The sequence below is a fragment of the Talpa occidentalis genome, unplaced genomic scaffold, assembly GCF_014898055.3.
Source record: "Talpa occidentalis isolate TD23 unplaced genomic scaffold, MPIMG_talOcc4v2.1 talOcc4.9, whole genome shotgun sequence".
NCBI classification, from domain to species: Eukaryota; Metazoa; Chordata; class Mammalia; order Eulipotyphla; family Talpidae; genus Talpa; species Talpa occidentalis.
The window spans coordinates 32490753-32512998 of NW_023605305.1; the positions used below are offsets into that span (position 1 = coordinate 32490753).

General features: G+C 43.0%; 2 protein-coding genes across 2 annotated transcripts in view; one reads left to right on the forward strand and one right to left on the reverse strand.

Moving 5' to 3' along the window:
• The window catches only part of RAB3B (RAB3B, member RAS oncogene family), a 52123-nt gene that overhangs the window by 23168 nt on the left and 6709 nt on the right, over positions 1-22246 (reverse strand). Inside the window, exon 2 of the mRNA XM_037498957.2 lies at positions 20907-21134. Within this exon, the coding sequence (XP_037354854.1) occupies positions 20907-21134 (228 nt within the window). The remainder of the gene's footprint in view (positions 1-20906; positions 21135-22246) is intronic.
• On the forward strand, positions 13569-14479 carry LOC119235538 (40S ribosomal protein S4, X isoform-like). Its single transcript, XM_037498954.2, has one exon. The coding sequence runs from the start codon at positions 13611-13613 to the stop codon at positions 14400-14402; it is 792 nt and encodes a 263-aa protein (XP_037354851.1). The 5' UTR covers positions 13569-13610; the 3' UTR covers positions 14403-14479.

Sequence of the window (22246 nt, forward strand, 5' to 3'; positions counted from 1 at the left end):
AATAATCTGAAATTGAGAAGTTTTACATACAAGGATGATAAATGCAGGGCCTCCTTAGTGGCGCAGGGGGTTAAGCCTCAGCACTATGAAGCTATGGGCAGCCATTGCAGCACAAGTTTGATCCCTGTCCGCCAGAAAGCTAACCCACATGGCGTAGCAGACCTCCCCTGTCTCACTTGAGGCTTCCCTCCCCAGTGTATCTCAGTAGATCTGCCTGTTCTGTTCCCCACTCTGTCTCTGGTGAATCCTCTCACCCCCACACATACACACCTCTGGCCTACACCCCAGTTCTCATATGCATAAATAAATAAATCTTTATAACAAAAAAGGATGATCACCACAACATAATTCATAATTGAAATAATGAAGAAAATTGAAAATAATGGAGAACTAGCAAGCTTTGAGAGACCAGAGGTGGTACCTCATTATTTTACCACTGTTTAGAGTGTCCAACACATATTAAGAGCAAAAACTACTGATGAATGAATCAATCAATCAATGTGGATAGTACATCCTCATCCTACCTATGAAGTACAATGAAGTCATTAAAGACATTCCTTAAGATTTTCTAACAATGTTAGCTATACCTTATGTTATAAGGTTACATTTTTTAAAAGGATAGAAAACTGAATATACTATATGACCTTAACTGTTAAAAATTCATAGCAAAGAGGCAGCAGCCATTCTATCTGCCTATGCCTATGCAGGTGTCTCTTCACCAACCTCCTCCCTTTGCAGGGCAGCACTGCCTCCTGCCCACCTGTGACCAGGCCAGTGCTTTTCTTCACTGACCTCCTCCCTTTGAGAAGCAGCAGAGGCAGCTCTCTTCCCAAGGCTGCCTGCCTGTGACGATGCAGGTCTCTCTTTTAACTAACCTGGCCCTTTCAGCAGCAGTTCTTTTAGTTCTTTCTGCCTGCTTGTGTCTATACAGTGTCCTTAACTCTTCTCTCCCTTTATATAATAAACCCACCCCTTTGGATATTAAAAAAAAAAAATCATAGGAAAAAAACCAACCAAATTTCTATACTATTTTCTTGTTTATGCTTAGATGTAATGTCAAAGTATTTTTTTAAAGATTTTTTTTATTTAAATATTTTATTTTATATAATTCTTACACTTTTTTCATCTTTGCACAATGTGTGCATTTTCATTTTGGTTATATTCCCCATACAATTGCCTCCCCCGCCCCATAATGTGTCTCTGGTTTATAGTTGCTTGTTGATTTTGATTTTTACTTTGTATTGATTAGTCTTTTTCCTGGTCTCTTATTTAGGTTTTCAAAATTTCTGCTATGAGTGAGGCCATCCGGTATTTTTCTTTTTCTTTCTGACTTATTTCGCTGAGCATGATCCCTTCTAGCTCCATCCATGTTGCTGCAAAAAAAAAAAAAAAAAAAAAAAAAACCTCTAACTGTACAAAATAAAGTTTCAGGCTGCTTGGTTAGCATGATTCTAAAAAAAAAAAAAGATTTATTTATGCATACAAGAGCTGGGGTACAGACCAGAGATGTGGGGGGGGGGGTGAGAGGATTCACCAGAGACAGAGCGGGGAACATAACAGGCAAACTGACTGAAATACACTGCTGAGGGGAGAAGCAGGCGAGTCAGGAAAGGTCTGCTGTGCCATGTGGGTTGCTCCCTGGCCGGCCGGGGATCAAACTCATACTGCAGAGGCTGCAGATTGCTTCATAGTGTGGTGCTTAACCCCTTGCGCCACCAGGGAGGCCAATTTCAAAGTATTTTTAATGCATATATATTACTTTTATAATCAAGAAAAACTAAAATCATAGTGAGTGCTGGAAATTGCCATTATTAATAGTCCAGGAAGAAGGAAATTCAGGAAAAATGTGGAGAACAAACCCTCGAGGCCTGGGTATTATAATTGGTATAGATGGATGATAGGGCTCAACTACTATTGAATCCCCCTACTTCAAGGTATGTCTGAAATTTTCCATATAAACAGCTAAAAAGAAAATGAGAAAAGTAAGATCTGAAACAGAGTGGCATCTGGGAAGAGGACAAGCAGTTTCATTTTCACTGGAGTCTAGATGTAAATGAGATTGTAAATGTTCATTTCAGCACATTTTAGCAGCTCTGAAAGAAGGCTTGTGTTACAATTGATAGCATTTTAGGTTCTCTGAAACACAGTACTTACAATACTAGATGGGGGAAGAGACAGAAAGAGAGCCTGGAGCTAGAGCATGGAGGTTTCCAATGCCAGCCAGGAACTTGGACTTCATCCTGAAGAGAACAGGGAGCCCCTGAGGATTTAATAGGGCCCAACACAGGCCTTATCATTTGAGGACATTATAAGGGTGTCCTAAATGGTGAGGCCACTCAGGGTGGGGACATTTTCATGTCATCTCATTCCCAATTCTCTCTAGCTCTGCAGGGTACAACCAATGGGTTGTTTGATAAAGTTCTTTCTCCCTCCAGTTCCCTTACTTCACATCCATTTTCCTATAAGTAAAAAACATTACTCCAGAACCTGAACCAGCACCTTAACTAAATTCTAATATTGCTTTCCAAAACCCGAAACTTCAGTTTGGAGTTTAGCCCAGGGGCCTACTTAGGAACATATTTCTAAACAGAGAAAAAAGTAGTTAACATAGGACAGGTAAGAGATTACATTGCCCTCCCGGGACTTCTAGGACTTGACTAGAAAAATAGTCCATCATCTCCATCTTGCCCTGAACTGTGCTTTCCCTTTGGTTTCATGGCTGCTTTCTTTCAGGAGTTGGCCCGAATCACCATAGCAGACAAGTCTTCAGGGGATCATTTGCATACAGGTGCCAGAGTGTTCTAAAAATAGGAAAAACATGCAGCGCCACAAAACGAATGCCTTGTAATTTATTTACAAGGGAAGGGAGACAATCATCTGAAGAGGGAGGGGAGCCTGTCAGAACTGCTGGACCGGTGCAGGTTGGGAGTCAGGATGCACTAGCTTGCCTTGGGGATTTATGAATACCCCACTCTAGGCCTTGGGTTTTCCATCTTTTAAATAGGCGTATTTGACTAGATGATTTTCAGAGTCCCTTTTAGCTCTAAGGAGCCAAGAAAAATAGTAATAATAACAATAACAATTAGTAACATGAATTGAGTATTTACTGTCAGGTGCTGTCACAAGTTTTCCAAGCATCACTTCACCAACCCCACAATCAGTTTTTTTTGAGGCAGGCTAGATACTGAAGCCAAAGAGCTTAAGTAATTGCCCAAGTTAGCAAATATTGAAACTAGGAATTTAACCCCTATGTTATATTGCCTTCTAGATGCCAACAGGGTGTTCCCTTCTAGATGTAACAGAGTGGTCCCCAGGGAAAGGGGAGGTTTGGTTCCCTGCCCCACCCAAGGAAGGGTGGAACTGAGCAGGGAGAAGAAGCTGGAGAGGAACTGGGGAAGGAAGGAAGCAGGAGAAAGAGTCAGAAGGAGACCTGGAGGAGGCACATGGAGTGGAGAAACATGTGAAGAAGCTGTACTTGCCTCTTGGTCTTGGACTGGTTGAAACGGATGTGGGTGAAAGACCTGTGGGAGTCAACAATGGCAGCTTTTATCTTGATTTTGATTTTGCTCTTTTCCTTTAAGATTTGTCTGGACCCTTCTGCCCCTTTTCTATGGGTCCCTACCAGGAAGTGCCTTAGACTTGTGGCAGGCTTTCAGACCTCAATAGCCCTGCTTTGGACCAATCCCGTTTGGCTAGGCATTTACCCACGAGGGGATGGGTAACCTAAGGTGCTTGATTTAGAAACTATATTCTTTGTCTTTTCTTTGTTGCACACTAATCGTATTAAAGTTCCTTACCATTAAAAGTCTTATGCACTAGAGTATATTTATCTTGATGTGGTGGATGGCAGAACCTATTCAGAGCAGGCAGGTTTGGGGGTTGTGAGGTACCCCTCCCTGCCCTGTAATACTAGGACATTAAGTTTTTATCTGATTTTCTAACCCAACAATTTTACTACCTTCAGCTCATGCCACCCCTCTTCCATTCTGTCTCAGAGGTTTTATCACCCTGGACTACTCCCTAGGTGCCAAACATTGTGCTCCTGGAGGTTTCTGTGCTTTGCTCAGGCTGTTCCCTCTGCCCAGCTGCACCAGAAGCTACTTACATTTCAGAATTCAGTTCAATGTTTCCTCCTTTATGATTCACTTTTTTCCCAATACCCATAGACAGAAGTAAGTAATGAATGTTTGCCAGTATCGAGACTTAACAGTGTGCCAGACACTGCTAATTCTTATAACAACTTTATAGCAAGATCCATTTTCATACCCATTTTACAGATGAAGTTACTGAGACTCTGATGTTAAATAGCTGATAAAGATCTGAATCAGTCTGATCTGAATCAGATCTGAGGCAGTCTGAACTCACAGCATTCCAAATCCCTATTCTTCCCTCTTTCTAAAGGAACACCATAGGAGTTGCCAAGCTATCTCCTCCTTTAGAATATTAACTTTTGTTTTGTTTCTTTTTTATGATTGGATGAACAGCTGGGAAGTAATTTGGAGCAGCACACCTGGGGAGAAAAATCAGGTTAGAGTCAGAACCCAAGTGCAAAAAAAAAAAAAGATGAAGTCACTCTGACTAATCTTTTGCTGCCACTTTAAACTTCTTTGGGAAGAAGACCAAAAATATATTTTTAAAAATTCTACACTTTGGCACCCACTTCTGTTCCCACCTCAGGGGTGGAATCACCTCCTCCAAAAATTCTCTTAAAATTTTCATTCTCATCACCCCCTTAATTCTGTCATTAAATTAAACACCATCAGTATAGAGTATGGATTTGGGGGTCAAGTACACCTGAGCTCAAATTCCAGCTCTGTCACTTCCTGGCATGTGGCCTTGAATCATTTATGTGACATTCTGCTCCAGATTTGTTAGCTGCAGGATGGGATTGATAATAATATCCTTTTCTTGATATTGTTGGGAGGGTAAAATGAGATGTGTTGTGACAGTGCTTGGGCAGCTGTAAAGCTCTGAGGAAATATTAGTCATGATCATTCAATTTACAGTTTGGCAGCAATAATCTGCTATTCTTCCCCTGGGGCCACACCCAAGACAGGCCTCAGATTCCCAGAAAGCTGGAGGTAAAGGAAAGTGCTAGGAGGGAGGAGCCCCAGAAAACCAGGCTGGTAAGGCTTGAGCAAACTTCCGCAGGAAGGAAATTAAAAGACTAATTATGCCTCTGCTGGTGGTAAATTTCCAGGCCAGCCTTTGGGCTCTATCAGTTGACACAGCAACACACCAGTGGGGGAGGACAGTATCCTGAGAGGACAATTTCTCTCCTCACAAGATGGCACTTCCTGGGAGTCAGAACTCGATGTCATGAGTCCCTGCTAATTGTCTCTATTCACCCTTTCTCTTCTTACTCCCTTATCTCTTCCTCCTCAAATTCTCACTGAGGAAACTGAAAGGGTTCTGCCAGTTTATGAGATTATAGGTTCAGCCTGGTGCCCTATTTAAAATGGTCCCTGCAGAGGAGGGAGGAACTGGGATGGCTCCAACACAGCACTTTATTGTTGCTCAAGCAGGGTTATAGGTTCATAGGCAGAAACAATGTGGTCCAGTGGGAAAAGCCCATGCGTGGGAAAAGCCTGGGTTCAAGTCTCACTTAGCCCATTTACCAGCAGTGCGACCACTGGCAAATTACAAACTCTGTACCTCTCTGGCCTGCATCCTCATGTGTATAATGGGAATGGCAAGACCTCCTCTTAGGATCAAATCACATATCAGAGGATCCAATGGACTGGGGTCCACATGACTCTGACAGGAAGGCAGGTAAGAAAGCCAGGTGCCCATCCTACTGAGTGGCTAACATGAAAGGAGCCTCAGAGCTTCCGACACTGATGGGCAGAACTGTTTAGAGGGGGCCACTAGGGGAGGCAAAACTCAATCTGGGTCAGAAAGAAGGGCCAGACATTCAAGCCCATCTTGACTTTGAGAGGTATAAAGCCACAGCCTAAGCATACACTTTTGTTCTGCCAACCTTTACTGAATGCTTACTCTCTGCCAGGCTCTGTGCTGGACAGTGTAACTGTAAACATGAATCAGACTGGGCCCCTGCTCTCAAGGAGCTTGCAGTATGGGGAGAAGACAGACAAGATCCAGACACTTGCAATACAGCTGGGAAGTATGGGAAGTAAAGAGGGGGCCCTTAACCCAGGCTGGGGAAGAGGTAGGTCAGGAAAAGTTACCCTAAGCTGATTATACATGAATTTAGTATTTAAAGTCAAATGGAAGTTTGCCAATAGAAAATGGGGAGGAGGGGTAATCCTTAGGGAGAAGGGAAAGAAAAAACAAAAAAGTGCATTCTAACTCTTATAGCCAAGAGGAGCAGTAAATGTAATATGGTTTCCTGGGTGTGATCTTGGAAGAGAAAAGCAACATTAAGTAAAAAACTAAGAAAATCTGAATAAGTCATAAACTTGGTTAGTAATAATGTGTCCATAGTAATAATGTGTCCATAATAATGTGGTAATAATGTACCACATTAAAGTAAGACGGTAAGAAAAGAGAAATAGGTGTGGGGTAAGTGGGACACTCTGTATTATCTTTGCCATTTTTCTGTAAATCTTAAATTGTTCTGAAAAGTAAAGTGTTGTTTTTTTTTTTTAAGTGTATCCTGGTTGGAATGGAGGTTTGGAGAACACGTGGGGGTAGAACGGACTGATTGAAGTGGTAGGGACCTAAGACAGAAGTGGGAGGTAAGGAAGGGCTGGGAATGCCAAGCAAAGGGGTATGCGGGGATGATGGACAGACTCGCTGGGAGTGAGCAGTGAGGAAACAGTGACCAGAGCGCATGAAGGAAGCGAGACTGAGGGCAGGGAGATCCATTCAGGCTGCCTTTCTAGTCTAAGGGGAAGATGATGGGAATTTGAGGTAGAAAAAGGGCAGAAGGGAGAGCCAGGCTCACAGCTGGCCCTTGGTAAATGTTTGTGGAATATCACTGAGGAGAGGATGCATTCAAAGAGAACTTTGGGAAATAGAATTGATAGTTCTAATGAACAACTGGACAAGTAGAACTAGAACTGAGAAGAATAGAGGGAGGAACCTGGATTTTGAGCTGGGGGCAGTGGATGGGGGCTGTGGGTGAAGGCTTAAGAAAGGGAGCATAAACATCACCATGGAGTTGACCTCCCATCTATCTCCCCTCTCCTCCACTGCACCCCTGGACCTGAGCTCAGAGCCTCTACGTCATTGGCACACAGTCTCATTAGCACACAGTCGACAGACTTCACAAAGGAAGGTGAAAAGCATAGAAGTGCAGAGAGGATAAGAGTTTCCAGCTGTCACCTGGCAACAGAAGGTGTGGGGCAATGGCATTGGGTAATGGCATGGGGGACAGGGAACTCTTTAGAAGGAATTATAAAGCCTGAGTTGAATGACCTCCCCTACTCCCACCCTGCCTTTAGCAACACATCAGACAAACTGGGAGAATCTCCCAGTGCAACTAAGCTTCAGGGGTTATGCACTACTGCTCTCTCTATACACTAAAAATGGGGTAAAATGTCCACGGGTCATAATTGCTCTGCTAATGAAATCCACCCTATAAACACCGTGGCTCACAGTAACCAAGGTCAGTCACAAATGTACAGTATAATAGAACCCAAGAACTTTCCTGATTCCACTATTCACTGTGTGATTTTGGACAAGTGTACTGAACTAATATGCTACAGGCACCCTGGTAGGTCCTTTGCTTATATTGTCTTATTGAATCTTTACTGCACAACTCAGAAGACCCATTACTATTATCCTATTTTTTCACACCTGAGGAAACTGAGGTTCAGAGACATCCTCACTGGTCATACTACATTCACTCTATTTCTACCACACCTGAGCTAGCAGGCCCCCACCCCTCAGCTTTCCTATACTGGAAACTGCAGCACCTCCACAGAGACCACTGCATTAAGTGCCCTTAATTACACACCTATATGTTAGTGTTGCACAACCCTGGAGGTTCTTCATGTTGGGTCAAGAGAAGAGGGCTGGTATACATGGAAAGGAGCTAGAAAGCTAACAGGAGATAGTTTGCAAGAGATAACCCATCCCCTTCAGAGAGAGTTTGCTTGGAGGCTCCAAATTTCAGTGGTGACATTGACTCTCAACTACCTGTGACGTCCCTGTTTTGTCACAAGGCAGTGGGAAGAGAGGGGAGGCAGTTAGGTGTGAAAAGAACACAGGCTAATTTTGAATCCCAGCAGTGCCATATCCTAGGCTCTGTAAGATTTGATCAAGTTTCTTAACTTCTGAGTTTTTGTTTTCTCATCTGTTTTGTGCATGTGTTGTGATGATAATTTAAAAAAAAAAGCATATAAAGCACCTACACAATATAGTTGTTGCCCAATAAATTACAACTCTTAACAAAGTTTTTTCCATCTACAAAGCTCTTTCTAAGCATCAAATCCTTAGCTATGTGAAGCTCTAACAAGTAAGGGAGGAGCAGAGAGCACAGCACATATACCAGGCTCAAAGTCACGGACCTCTCTTCAAGTTGGGACTCTCATTAGGTGAGTAAATGAACTCGATTAAGCTCCCTTACTCCTCTGGACCTCAAGTTACTTACCTGTAAGGTTGTGATAATAACAGCCCTAGCTTACAGGGTAGTTGTGAGGATAACATGAGTTGATAAAAGCACTAAGCACAGCGCTGGCTATTAGCCAGTGTTATTGTCAACCCCAACATGTGCAGTGGCAGGTATTAGTAGACACATTTTATAGGTGAGCAGACTTTACATAAATGGTGGTTGTTGTTCACTGCCACAAAAATTACTAGTGAAACTGGGAGGGATGTTAGATATTCAGAGTTAGATGGCAGCTCTGCCAATCTCTGGGCTTCTATAAGCAGGGATCAAGGAGAAGCAAGATGCTCACCCCTCTACTCATGCCCCCCCAACCACAATGGTTATTATATTGTTTTATTACACCTTTCACCCCTCTATTCTTGTCAGTCATGGCAAGAAGCCCAAGTCCCTCAGGCCATCCCTGATCACTGGACTCTGCTTCCCTTCCAGCTCCGTCGATCATCTTTTCTCACACTATCTCTTCCCCTCCCCACTGAAACCTTTCCATAAGCCTTCTGAAACTCACAGTTGATCATTAGAAACACCTCTTTTTCTTCAACCTCATCTCTGAATTTTCTCTTTACCTCCTCACTGTAAATAGAAACCTGCCTCTACCTGAGAACACACCTTCCCCTTAGTCCTCAGAATCAAGGGCTGGTTTCCTCTCTCACCACCTTTGAATCACTGCACCAGGAGATATGATATATGTTATTGCTTCTCACCCTTGCTGCCAGATCATTCTCCTTCCCTTTTTCAAAAACAAAACACTACCACTTTGAATCTCACCTTATGATTTTGCCACCCACTTATCCCTCTACAAACTACCTAACACTGAACTGTGAACAGCTCCTAGTTCCCTGTATTTCTCCATAGTCCTTGGTGATTTCAGCATCCATGGAGATGAGACTTCCAGCATCTTCTTTAAAAAAAAAAAAAGATTTATTTATTTATGCATACAAGAACTGGGGTGTAAGCTGAGGTGCGGGGTGAAAGGATTCACCAGAGAGAGTGGGGAGCAGAACAGGCAGATCTAAGTACGGAGAGGTTTGCTGTGCCATGTGGGTTGCTCCCTGGCCACAGATAGCTTGATAGCACTGTGTCTTTAATCCCTGCGCCACCAGGGAGGCCCTCCTTCCAGCATCTTCAACTATCATTCCCTCAAACTCCTTCAGTGATGTTGACCTCTCATGCTACCTTGGCCCCTCACTCTCACAATCCTCCCTGCACTGGTCATGACCAACAGTGAATTTAAGTATCCCACTTTCAGATCACTAGGATCTTTCTAGCTCACTTCTTCCAGATTCCCAGCTTCAACAGTTTTCAACCCCTACCATCTTTTCCCGGTCCTTCATGCCCCTGCATTCTCACCTTCCTCTCCGCCCAGCTTGAAGTCTATGATCAATCATGACAATGGCTCTCCCACACACACAACACACCCTATCTCCTGTGGTCCTCCATTGCTTTATCATACTCACTCAGCAAAACAACACTTTCATTAAAGCCAGCGCTCTGCTTATGTGATGCCTATATCTACAGAGCAAAACAGGATGGGAGATAAACACACATCTATGCTTTAAATTCATGAATTCATGAATTTAAATTTATAATCAGTAATTTCAAGTGGAGCCTTAATGCTAATCAGCAATCAAATTCTATTTCCCTAGTCTTTTCATCCTTCCACCTTTCTAGACAACATTCTCCTCCTCAATTTCTACACTTCCTCCCCCATCCTCACTTTCAGATGACCTTGTCTCCTACTTCATCAGAAAATTGTGTTCAAGAGAACTCCCACCGGCACATGTAGCTCCTAGCCACACCCATGTTCTCACCCTCTGTAATCTACCCTGGTGATGTGGCTGCACAGTCTTTTTTCCCAGCAGGGCCTCACACTGTGATCCTCTCCCTTCTCACCACTCAAGAATATTGTCCCAGTATGGGGCCTCCTGGGCGGCGCGAGGGGTTAAGACTCAGTGCTATGAAGCTTTCTACAGCCACTGCAGCATGAGTTCAATCCCTGGCCAGGGAGGTGACCCACACGGCGCAGCAGACCTCTCCTGTCTCACCCACTGCTCCCCTCAGCAGTGTATTTCAGTACATCTGCCTGTTCTGTTCCCCACTCTGTCTCTGGTGAATCCTCTTACCACCCCCCATCTCTGGCCTGCACCCCACCTCTTGTATGCATAAATAATTTTTTTTTAAAAAAAGATTATTATCCCGGGCCTCCCCAGTGGCGCAGCGGTTGAGCGCTGGGTTGAGAAGCTCCCCGTGGCCTCTGCAGTGCCGGTTCAATCCCCGGCTGCTCCCCAGCCACCAGAGGAGGGTCCCACATGGCGCGCAGACCTCTCCTGCCGCCCGCTGCTCCCCTCAGCAGTGTACTTCGGTCCTTCTGCCTGTTCTGCTCCTGCTCTGGCTCTGGTGAATTCTCTCACCCTCCCGCGCTTCTGATTGTACCCAGTGCTTGTATAAACAAACAAACAAATATAAATAAATAAATAAATAAATATGCCTCTGAAAAAAAAAAAAAAGATTATTGTCCCAGTATATTCTCCTCTCTCTTATGGCCTCAGTTTTGAATTTTTTAAAAAAATATTTTATTTATTTTTACACAAAAGAACTAGGGTTCAGGTCAGAGATGGCGGGGGGAGGGAAGGTGAGAAGATTCACCACAAACAGAGAAGGGAGCAGAATAGGCAGATCCACTGAAATACACTGCTGAGCAAGTGGGCAAGACAGGAGAGGTCTACTGTGCCATGTGGGTTAGCTCCCTGGTTGGTTCATGGTGGGCCTTCAAGGGTGGTAGCACTCAGACTTTGACCCCTAAGTCACCTGAGAGGCTTTCCATCAGTGCCAAGTTATGCTTGAGTGACCAGATTTTGCCTTCCTAAAGGTGGCATGAGAAGCACTGGAATGTGTTAGCCATGGACCTTGCCATGGGCCTTTAGTAAAGTCCCTATCTCTTCAGGATCATCCTCCTCATATCTAAAATATAGAGACTGAGACAGGATGAGCTCTAAGTGCAGGAATTTATTGGCACCTAACAAAGTGAGAGGCATTCTCAGTGGACAGAGTATACCTAACACAGACAGGACAGGACCTGTCTTAGGCAGTTAGCATAGGGGGCTTTTTCTAAAGGAGAGGGAATTTGAATTAGAACATGGGAGAACAGGGAAAATTTAGATTACATCTATACCTGGGTATTAATAGATGCTGTGGTAGTCAGGATAATGGCACCCCAAAGATATCTATACCTCAATCTCCAGAATCTGTGAATGTTACCTTGTATGGCAAAAGGGATTTTGCATATGTGATTAAATTATATTTAAGATGGAAAGGTTATTTTGAATAATTCAAGTGAACCCATGGTAATCACAAGGGTCTTTATAAGAAAAAGGCAAGAAAATAAGTTAGCTATAAAGCAGGGGGAAGAAGCCCCAATCAAAGAAATTCAGGCAACCTCTAGAAGCTAGAAATAGGTTAACAGATTCTCCCCCAGAGCCTCGAGGAGAAAACATAGACCTGCTAACATCTTGACTTTAGCCCAAGGACCCATTTTGAACTTCTGACCTCCAGAATTGTAAGACAACAAATTTGTGTTTTTTTCTAAATTTGTCTTTATTAAGTCATTAAGTTATGGTGATTTGTGAATACAACTACAGGAAACTGATACAGATGCCCATTAAACAGCTGCCCAATCTCATAATAATCATTATCACATATTCTTAAATTCTAGGGAAAAGTCAATCTTTCTTGATGTCTTAGTTGCTTAACCGTAACAAGAGAACAGACTTACTAATTTTATTTCACTTTTAGAGCTCAAAGGTAAATTCAATCTTATTAGTTCCTGGAGAGTAGAGAATTTGTCCTATTCATATTAATTTATCTACTCCCAATGTCTGCCATAGTAAATATTTGTTAAATGATTGCTCAAGAGCCACCATCCACCCTCATCTAGGTTTTTTGGTGTCTTTCCCACATCCCAAAGCCCCATTATATCTTACTGTGTCCTTATACTACTGGCCCTGACATATAAGCCTTTGATATTCCCGGATTTAATATTTACTAGTTTAAATATTTATAAGTGACTCCAAAGCCATATGGTGACCTAACATTCATTGATGCAGCTGTGAGGGAATAAGACAGTTGGCTAGTGAATGAACCTAGCTGACGGCCTGATACCCCCAGCTCACCCCGATCTTGTCCCCAGCTCCTGGTTACAGAAGGAAAAATTTCACCTCATCCTGGTGAAATTCAGCATTTCCAGGAAGTGTCTTAACACTCCTTTCCAATTTGTCCCAGCCTTTGTCATTCTGACCAAGCTTTCTTTGGCATTATTGCTTACTTCTATCTATCACTTTAATTATAAAAAGAGCTATTGGAGGAGGGACCTCCTTTGCCCCTCAATAAGCAAGACTGTCCTGAAGACAGAAGATTCTACTACAGACCCGGATGGGATGCTTTAGGCATTAAGTATCATAAGTCTGAGCAAAGCTACTTGAAGTTTGATACATATTATATGGAGTAACTGTAGCTAGTAGCCCAAGCCCACCTGTGACTGGGTTTGTATGTCCATCTGAGCAAAGAGTGAAGTATTAACAACTTGTCTGAAGATTTAGACCATGTGCTTCAGCCCATCTTTTATCAATAATAAAGCAGGCACATTACTCCCCATCTCTCTGATTCCTGCATCTATCTCTCAATTGGTTCCAAACTCAGGTGAGGAAAGAAAGGCATATCAATTATTGATCCTCCTAGATCTTTAATAAAAACTCCTATTTGTTGAAGGTTTACACCATATCAGGCACTAGAATGGAGCTTTACACACATTATCTTTTTAAAATCCTCACCTATGTAGCAAAACAAATAGAATGATGGAGGTATACACAAACACCATTGTAACCAACGGCTTCAGAGGAGGGAGTTGAAGAGAATGAAAGAGGAAGTAAACTAGTGATACCAGAAGACAGGACAGTGGTCTGTAAATCCTTCACCAAACACAGAGTTCATAAACTCTCAATAAAAGAATGATGGTGGGGCTCTTTCCGTGCCTAGCGCAGCCATGGCTCGTGGTCCCAAGAAGCATCTGAAGCGAGTGGCGGCTCCAAAGCATTGGATGCTGGATAAACTGACCAGGGTGTTTGCTCCTCGTCCATCCACCGGTCCCCACAAGCTGAGAGAATGTCTTCCTCTAATCATTTTCCTAAGGAACAGGCTTAAGTATGCTCTCACAGGAGATGAGGTGAAGAAGATCTATATGCAGCGGTTCATTAAGATAGATGGCAAGGTCCGCACTGATATAACCTACCCTGCTGGTTTTATGGATGTCATCAGCATTGACAAAACTGGAGAGAATTTCCGACTGATCTATGATACTAAGGGTTGTTTTGCTGTTCATCGCATTACACCCGAGGAGGCAAAGTACAAGTTGTGTAAAGTGAGAAAAATATTTGTGGGCACCAAAGGAATTCCTCATCTTGTCACCCATGATGCTCGTACCATCCGCTATCCTGATTCCCTCATCAAGGTGAATGACACCATTCAGATTGATTTGGAAACTGGCAAGATTACAGATTTCATCAAGTTTGACACTGGTAACCTGTGCATGGTAACCGGAGGTGCTAACTTGGGAAGAATTGGTGTGATAACCAACAGAGAGAGACATCCTGGTTCTTTTGATGTAGTTCATGTAAAAGATGCTAATGGCAACAGTTTTGCCACTCGCCTTTCCAACATTTTTGTTATTGGCAAAGGCAACAAACTATGGATTTCTCTTCCCCGAGGAAAAGGTATCCGCCTCACCATTGCTGAAGAAAGAGACAAGAGATTGGCAGCCAAACAGAGCAGTGGGTGAAATGTTTACTAGGTGGATGGAAGAGTCTTGATGCTTAAATAAAGATGATACGGCATGATTTAAAAAAAAAAAAAAAAAAAAAAAAGAATGATGGTGGGGCCTCCCTGGTGGCGCAAGGGGTTAAGACGCAATCTATGAGGCTGTCTGAGGCCTCTGCAGCACGAGTTCAATCCCCAGCTGGCCAGAGAGCAACCCACATGGCGCAGCAGACCTCTCCTGACTCACCTGCTGCTCCCCTCAGCAGTGTACTTCAGTCACTCTGCCTGTTCTGTTCCCCACTCTGTCTCTAGGGAATCCTCTCACCCCCCAACACCTCTGGCCTGTACCCCAGCTTTTGTATGCATAAATAAATAAATCTTTAAAAAAAAAAAAAAAAAGAATGATGGATAGACCAAACAGCTGACTGGCTAGTCTTTTATACAAGTCACCCTGGGTACATGAGACGCTGTTGTAAAAGTCTTCTTGATATGCTGGTTACCACAAAAGCCTCACTGAAGGAAGTGGGAAGGAGGAGATTCTATCGTCCTATAGTGGGAGTTCCTCCCACTGTGTTCCCTGACAGGTGAGCTGGTGTGATGAAGAACATCAGCTAAGTAAGCCTTGTAAATTGTGAACAGAATTGAGTCTGAAACCCAACGCAAGCCTGGGGATGAGACCTAAATCACAGTTCAGTGATTCCTGAGCTCTGAGTCTTAGTGCCTGAGTTTGAAACAAGTCTATTCTTTGCTTCAGGGTTCTTACCACAAATGAAATTGGTTATGTTTTATTCATGTACTCAGTGTCTATGCCCCCTACTAACATGAACTCCATGAGGGCAGGATGGGTGTTTCCCCACACCGAGCACAATGCCTGGCACAGAGAGAGCACCAGATAATGTTTACTGAATGAGTGAAAGAATGAAATTTACTATTCAGTTCCACACAAATAACTTCACATCTCTGACCTTAACCAGCCATTCTTTAAAGAGGTAACTACCCCCCTGGGTGAAAGACACAAAGAATGGTTTACATATAAGTAGGATTCACGGGCCTCCCTGGTGGCGCAAGGGGTTAAGCACCACACTGTGAAGCAATCCACAGCCTCTGCAGCATGAGTTCTATCCCCAGCCAGCCAGGGAGCAACCCACATGGTGCAGCAGACCTCTCCTGCCTCACCTACTGCTCCCCTCAGCAGGGAGTATTTCAGTGTATCTGCCTGTTCTGTTCCCCACTGTCTCTGGTGAATCCTCTCACTCTCCACACTTCTGGCCTGTACCCCAGCTCTTGTATGCATAAATAAATAAATCTTTAAAAAAAATAAGTCGGATTCACATGGCTGACAATAGCCATAGATCTTCTGATCTACTCAAGATTTATTAGTTCTCCATGGGCTTTCTCTTCCATGTTTTCATTTGGTCTTCACAAAATCCATGAGGCAAGGAGAGCAAAGATTATTTTCATTTGACACTTGGGAAAATAGGCCAATGGAAGAAAAGGGTCAATCCAAGTCTCCTGTCTTCAGGAACCCTGGATTCCAGAGTCCTAGGTCTGCTCAGTCCTCCATAGACCCCCAGATTCTACCTTTGACCAGCGCCAGACCCAATAGCCGTGGGCTCCATGTAGAGATAAAAGCAGGCCCTCTCTCACTCTGCTCTTCCCACAGGTCTCCAGGGGTTGCTTGGCAACCAACACCCAGGAATAAGTGGCCTCCAGTCAGGTCTGTTGCTGTGGAGTTACAGAGTCTCCCTCCCTTCACACCTGTGTATATTCTCACTCCCTATTATTGAGACTTCTCCCCAACCCTCTCCTCCCCTGCAAGGGTTTCTTCTCTGATTCATAATAACCTCTCAGGAAAGAGAGGGGGCTCTCAGGGACCAATGTGGCAAGGGACCCCCAGGGAACAAAACACTATCAGTGTCCTCATTGTCCCACATCCCCAGAGATGATAGAAACTCCTTTTGTGAATGGTCCCGCTCAGTAATGCTCATAACCTCTTCATCTCCCCTCTCCACTTTCCATCCTGAAAATGGCTTTCTGAAGTGCCCAGGGAGAAACTGAATGGGCTGGAAAAATTAAATCTACACCTCAAACAGTGCTAGTGAATTCCTAGATGCTGTTCCAGTGCTCCTAGAGCCACAAGTGGGAAATGTTGGGAGGAGACCCGGTCACCCTTTGCTTGTGGCTCAAGAACAGAGAAAGAAAGGAAACTAACATTAATTGCATTCCTAATAGGTACCAGGCATCATTCTATGTTATGATGCCTGTAACATAGAGCCCCTTTAGAGTTGAGAGTATTATCTACTCACCACAGAAGTGAAGTGACTTACCAAAGCTCACACAGCTTTTAAAAAAAAAATCGCAAATCCCCAAATTTATATTGAAGCCCTAACCTCCCTTCCCCCACATCCAGTGTGGCTATATTTGGAGATGGGGACCCTAAGGAAGTAATTAATGTTAAATAAGGGCATAAGGATGGGGTGCTGATCCAGTAGGATTATAAAAAGAGACACTAGAGGACCTGCTCGCTTTCTCTCTAGTATACACACCAAGGAAAGACCTTGGGAGCAAACAGTGAGAAGGCAACTGTCTGCATCCCAACGGGGGAGCTCTCACCAGACATCAACCCTTGATACTGGACTTCCAATCTCCAGAACTGTAAGAAAATGAATTTCTATTGTGTAAGCCATACAGTCCATACTATTTGTTATGGTAGCCTGACAAGATGAGTACACTTAGTTTAGGTCCTTATAACTTATTCTAACCACTGGATTCTTGGCCTTACTTCCATCTACCTTCCAAACTGAAACCAGAGATTTTTCTAAAATGTAAATATGCCCTTGTCAATGCCTTCAGTGCCTGTGGTGAAGGTCTCCAAATTTATACCCAGTAAACGAGAAAAACATAGGCACAGTACCCACAATACTTGTATAGTTATTTAGATTTTATGCCTGTACATACATATATACACATATGTATATGCTCTGTACACAAAAGATGTTAAAACACATTAAAAATGAAATACATTTAAATTTACAAACAACACAAAACTTTTTGCTACAGAAAAGCACATGCAACCTTTTTGCAAATTATTTTTTAGACAAAGCAATCTGATTAACTATGTCATATCTAATTAGATCATCATTGATTTTTGCCTTGGAATATGGCTGACAATGAACTTGTGCTGGGCGTCAGAAAAGCATCACTTCAGCCATTTTCTGGGCTCACTATAATCAGTACAGTCTTCAATCAGAGGTTTCAATCAGAGGTTTCTTTGTAGGACTCTTTTATGGCACGTATCCCTTGTGAGGGTTCATTTAGTTAAAAGTAGGTAGGATAATCAATAAGATTATTCTTCTTCCACTTAAGAGGAAGACTGCAAAAGCTCTCGCCATGGGCTGAAAATGAATGAAAGAGTGCCAGGCACCATCTCTGCCAATCCCTTACAAGGGCAGAACAATCCTCTCCTATCTGAAGATTTTTTCAGGGGTAGGAAATGTGACCATCTGATGCAGAGATCAAACAAAGACATCTGTGTTACTTCATATTGTAAAAATGTATTTTATATTCACAGATAAAAATAAACTCTAATAATAGTTTCTTCAACTCCCTAAGGAGTCACCAGGCGTGTACACTTTGGCCCCTGGCAAGAACCTTCTGCTTGTTGTACATGGCCTCCCTGACTCCAGTCCACCCCCAAATAGCCTCTCCAGCAGACTTCCCTCCCAGCACCCCCTCCCTGCTCTTACGAAGCCTTGCTCCAGTTTCACTGTATTGCTCACATGCCCCAAATATCCTGTGCTTCACCCCCCTCGGTGCATTGGCTGCAAAAATGATGTGAGATAACACAAGTGGAAGCACTTGGCACATAATAGTACTTAATAATGCTTATTGATTCTCACCATGAGGTAGTTAAACTAAATCAGTAGTTCTTTAATTTTAGCCTGCCTCAAAACCACCTGGAAGGCTTGTTGGAACACAGATTGTTGGGCCATAATCCAGAGTTTGATTTACTGGGCTGAGTGCAGGCTGGGAATTAGCATTTCCAACAAATTCCCAGGTCACGTCGATACTGATGATCTGGAGATCATACTTCTAGACCCTGTGAACTAGATGATCTGTATGGCTTCCTCATTTCTAATGATATATAATTCTTCAATGCCTTTAATAGAGAGTAACTTTTAGGGGGCGGGGGGGGAGGGATTGGGGTCAAAATAAAGGGGTTGCAATTGTTTGGGGAATATAAAAATAAAAAAATTTAAAAATTTAAAAATAAATAAATAAATAAAAATGAACTGTTACAGAAATATGGGTTCCACAAGGCCTACCAGGTATTGTATAGAAAAAAGACATGTAATTTAGAATCAGGAGGTTGAAATCCCACTTGGTATTTGTTTGGGTTGACCTAAGGTCAGTTAATTAACCTCTAAATCTGCATTTTCCCCCTGCAAAACAGGAGTGTTTTAATTGTTTTTCTATTTGTCTTTTTTTTTAAGATTTATTTTATATATTTATGCATATAAAAACTGGGGTGTAGGCCAGAGGTGTGGGTGAGAGGATTCACCAGAGACAGAGTGGGGAGCAGAACAGGCAGATGTACTGAAACACACTGCTGAGGGGAGCAGTGGGTGAGACAGAGAGGTCTGTGGGTAGCTCCCTAGCTGGGGATCGAATTCATGCCACAGTGGCTGGCGATTGCTTGATAGCTTGATAGCGCTGAGACTTTAACCCCTGTGCCACCAGGGAGGCCCCTTTCTTTTCTTTTTAATTAATGGTATACTATTATTTTATATCCTTGTTTGCTTTTTCTCCCCTCAGGTGTAGTCACGATAGTTTTCCCCCCACTTTGGCACCCACAAACCTCCACCATAGTCAATTCAGGAGTGTTTTGGGTTTTTGTTTATTTGTTTTTGCTTTTTTACATTTTAAAGGGACAGGTTTACTAGGAAAAGAAAAAAGAGACACTTGCATAGATACAGATGGGGAACCCTGGAGAAGAGCTGCCCAAGAATGTTTTAAAATAATATCTGCCCTGGGCCTCCCCCATGGTGCCGCGGTTGAGCGCTGGGTTGCGAAGCTGCTCACAGCCTCTGCAGCGCCGGTTCGATCCCTGGCTGCTCCCCGGCCACCGGAGGAGGGTCCCACATGGCTTGCAGACCTCTCCTGCTGCCCGCTGCTCCCCTCAGCAGTGTACTTTGGTCCTTCTGCCTGCTCTGCTCCCCGCTCTGGCTCTGGTGAATTCTCTCACCCTCCCGCGCTTCTGACTGTACTCAGTGCTTGTATAAATAAATAAATAAATAAATAAAAAAAATAATAATATCTGCCCCATTGTGTTATTGTGAGATAATATTAATATATGGAAATAGTTCATAAAAACAAAAAAGTACTATAGACAGACTATGCCAATAAGATATATTCATAATGTACCAATGTACATTTAATACCTCGAATGGACGAATAATAATACATGTTTTAAATATTTTAAATCACTAAATTTTCAAAATTTCCAATCTCAGTGCTAATTTATTATTGAAAAGTATATTATCTACATGTTTTTATGTCATCCCAAATCAATGTATGTATGTATTTTATTAGCACCATCAGAAGATACAAATAAAAGTTTCTGAGATAACCAGCTTCCAAGATGGTCCTCAATGATTCCTTTCCTCTTAGTGTTCATACCCTTATGTAGTTTCCTTCTACAGTGAGTCCATGATAGATAGAATGCTCTAAGGCTAAGTAATAAGAGACTTTGCCACTTACTGTTTGGTTTCTTGGCTGTCTTCACTTGGGAAAAGCCAATACCAAAGCCAAGACACTTCAGCAGCTCTATGGAGAGAGCCAAATGGGAAGGAACTAAGGCCTCCTGCTACTGGCCAAAATCAGACTTGGGCATAATCCTCCTTGGGAGGTCATCCTGCAGCCCCTCTCAAGCCTTCAGTAACCTCAGGAAAGGCTATAGGCCAGAAACCAAACTACTCCTGACAATTTAATCCACATAAACTGTGTGATAATGAGTTATCATTGTTGTTTTAACCCATCAAGTTTTGAAGAGATTTGTTACCTGTCTATAGATTACAGATAGAGTTGCTAGCATTTATTGTACATTTACTATGCTTTGGGAACTATGCTAAACATCCAACTCACCTATGCTGTAGATACTATTATAATTGCCAGAGGAAAGGGTGATACAAGAGATGTTTAGTAATTTAGTCAAGATTCCACGACTGATAAGTTTCAGAACTAGAATTTGAACCCAGGTCTCTAACTCCAAAGCCCAGATTCTTGCTCACTCATTTGTATAGGCTAAGATAAATCCTCTTGCATAGTTCAGCAGCAGAAGGAACCAAGACCCCAGAGGTAATCAAACTTGTATAAATTCAGCAAGGGACATCCCACGGGTCAAATCTGAAACAGCACTGGTATCTGAAGCCATAAGATCCACAAGATCCAACCTGGGCTCCCAGCCCTTTTATCAGCAGACTAGTTACCTCCCAGGACAGTCCTTCACAAGATGCCCAGGACTCACCCATATCTGCAGCTTCACTCGCTTTTCATGGCGATAAACTGTCTTCACCTTGAAGTCGATGCCCACGGTGCTGACAAAGGCTGGGGTAAAGGTGTCATCCGCATAGCGGAAGAGAAAGGAGGTCTTGCCAACACTGCTGTTGCCAATGATGAGCAGTTTGAACATGTAGTCAAAATTCTGGTCAGAAGCATCTTTGACTCCAGCTTTACCATCAGTTACTGAAGCCATCTGCAGAAGAGACACAAACCTCCATTATCACTCTGAGTCACCAATCTGTTAATGGTCACTCTGCCATACACATACCCACTCTCCATCCCAGCATCACTGAGGAAATGCACACAACTCAGAATCACCCCATCACTGCACCTACCCCAAATGTCTCAGAATTGGGGTGGGACCCAGCTCCTCCCACTCTTCCTTAGTAAATATTTACTGAGCACTTTACTTGGGTTAAGCCCTGTGCTGAGAATGAGGAAAACAAATATGAATCAGACATAGTGTCCAAAGTCTGAGTGGCCACAGATAAGAGTTTGAAAAAGCACGTGAATCTAGAGGAACAAAGCAGCATATAAAGGATAAATCAGAAGGAAACTCTGGCTGAGAAAATCCCCAAGAAACATCTAACTAAATCTGGAGACAATGGTGGTCTAGGAGAGTGTCCTGTAGGAGGAAGTTCCTGAACTGACTTTTGAGGGGAAAAAGCCAAAACAGCAAATGCATGAACATTTCCAGGAAAGATCCAGTTCAGACTCCTAGCTCCAAAGATCAAGCCCAAATGGTTCAATTTGACTGAGAACCAACTAACCAAAGAATAAACACCCTTTATCTTTCCCTAAGCCTTTTCCCCATTAAACTGAACAAGTTTATTCTTTGGGAACTGTTATAAGACTAAAATGAGAAAACAATGATTAAGACCTAAGTAAAATGGTAAATCCAACTCATGTGTGAACATAAGACATCATTATTCAGAATCCTTTGGCACCTAGACCTTTTATTTATTGGTCTATTCATTCATTCATTCATTTTGCAAGTATCCATAATATGCCAGGCCTTCCCTGAGACCTCAACCCTTTCAGACCTGCCACCATCCTCTCCTACTCTAGAACATCTCACAATCCAGCATTTGGTCCCATTGGCTTAGTCGAGACTTTCATTGCTTCTTCTACATGTTGCCAGCCACAGGTTATCCTGCTTCTCCACCTGTAATCCTTCCTTGTGTTCAGCACTTGAGCACTCAGATGGGTGAATAGTCAGAGGGCAGGAGGACAACCCTAACTTGAAATAATGTCCAGTATGTGGTTTTCTTTAGGAATTTTTGCTTTTTTTTTCTCCAAAGGAAA

What these genes read in the sequence shown, in the direction of transcription:
- LOC119235538 (XM_037498954.2), top strand. Translation starts at nt 13,611, where the DNA reads ATGGCTCGTGGTCCCAAGAAGCATCTGAAGCGAGTGGCGGCTCCAAAG.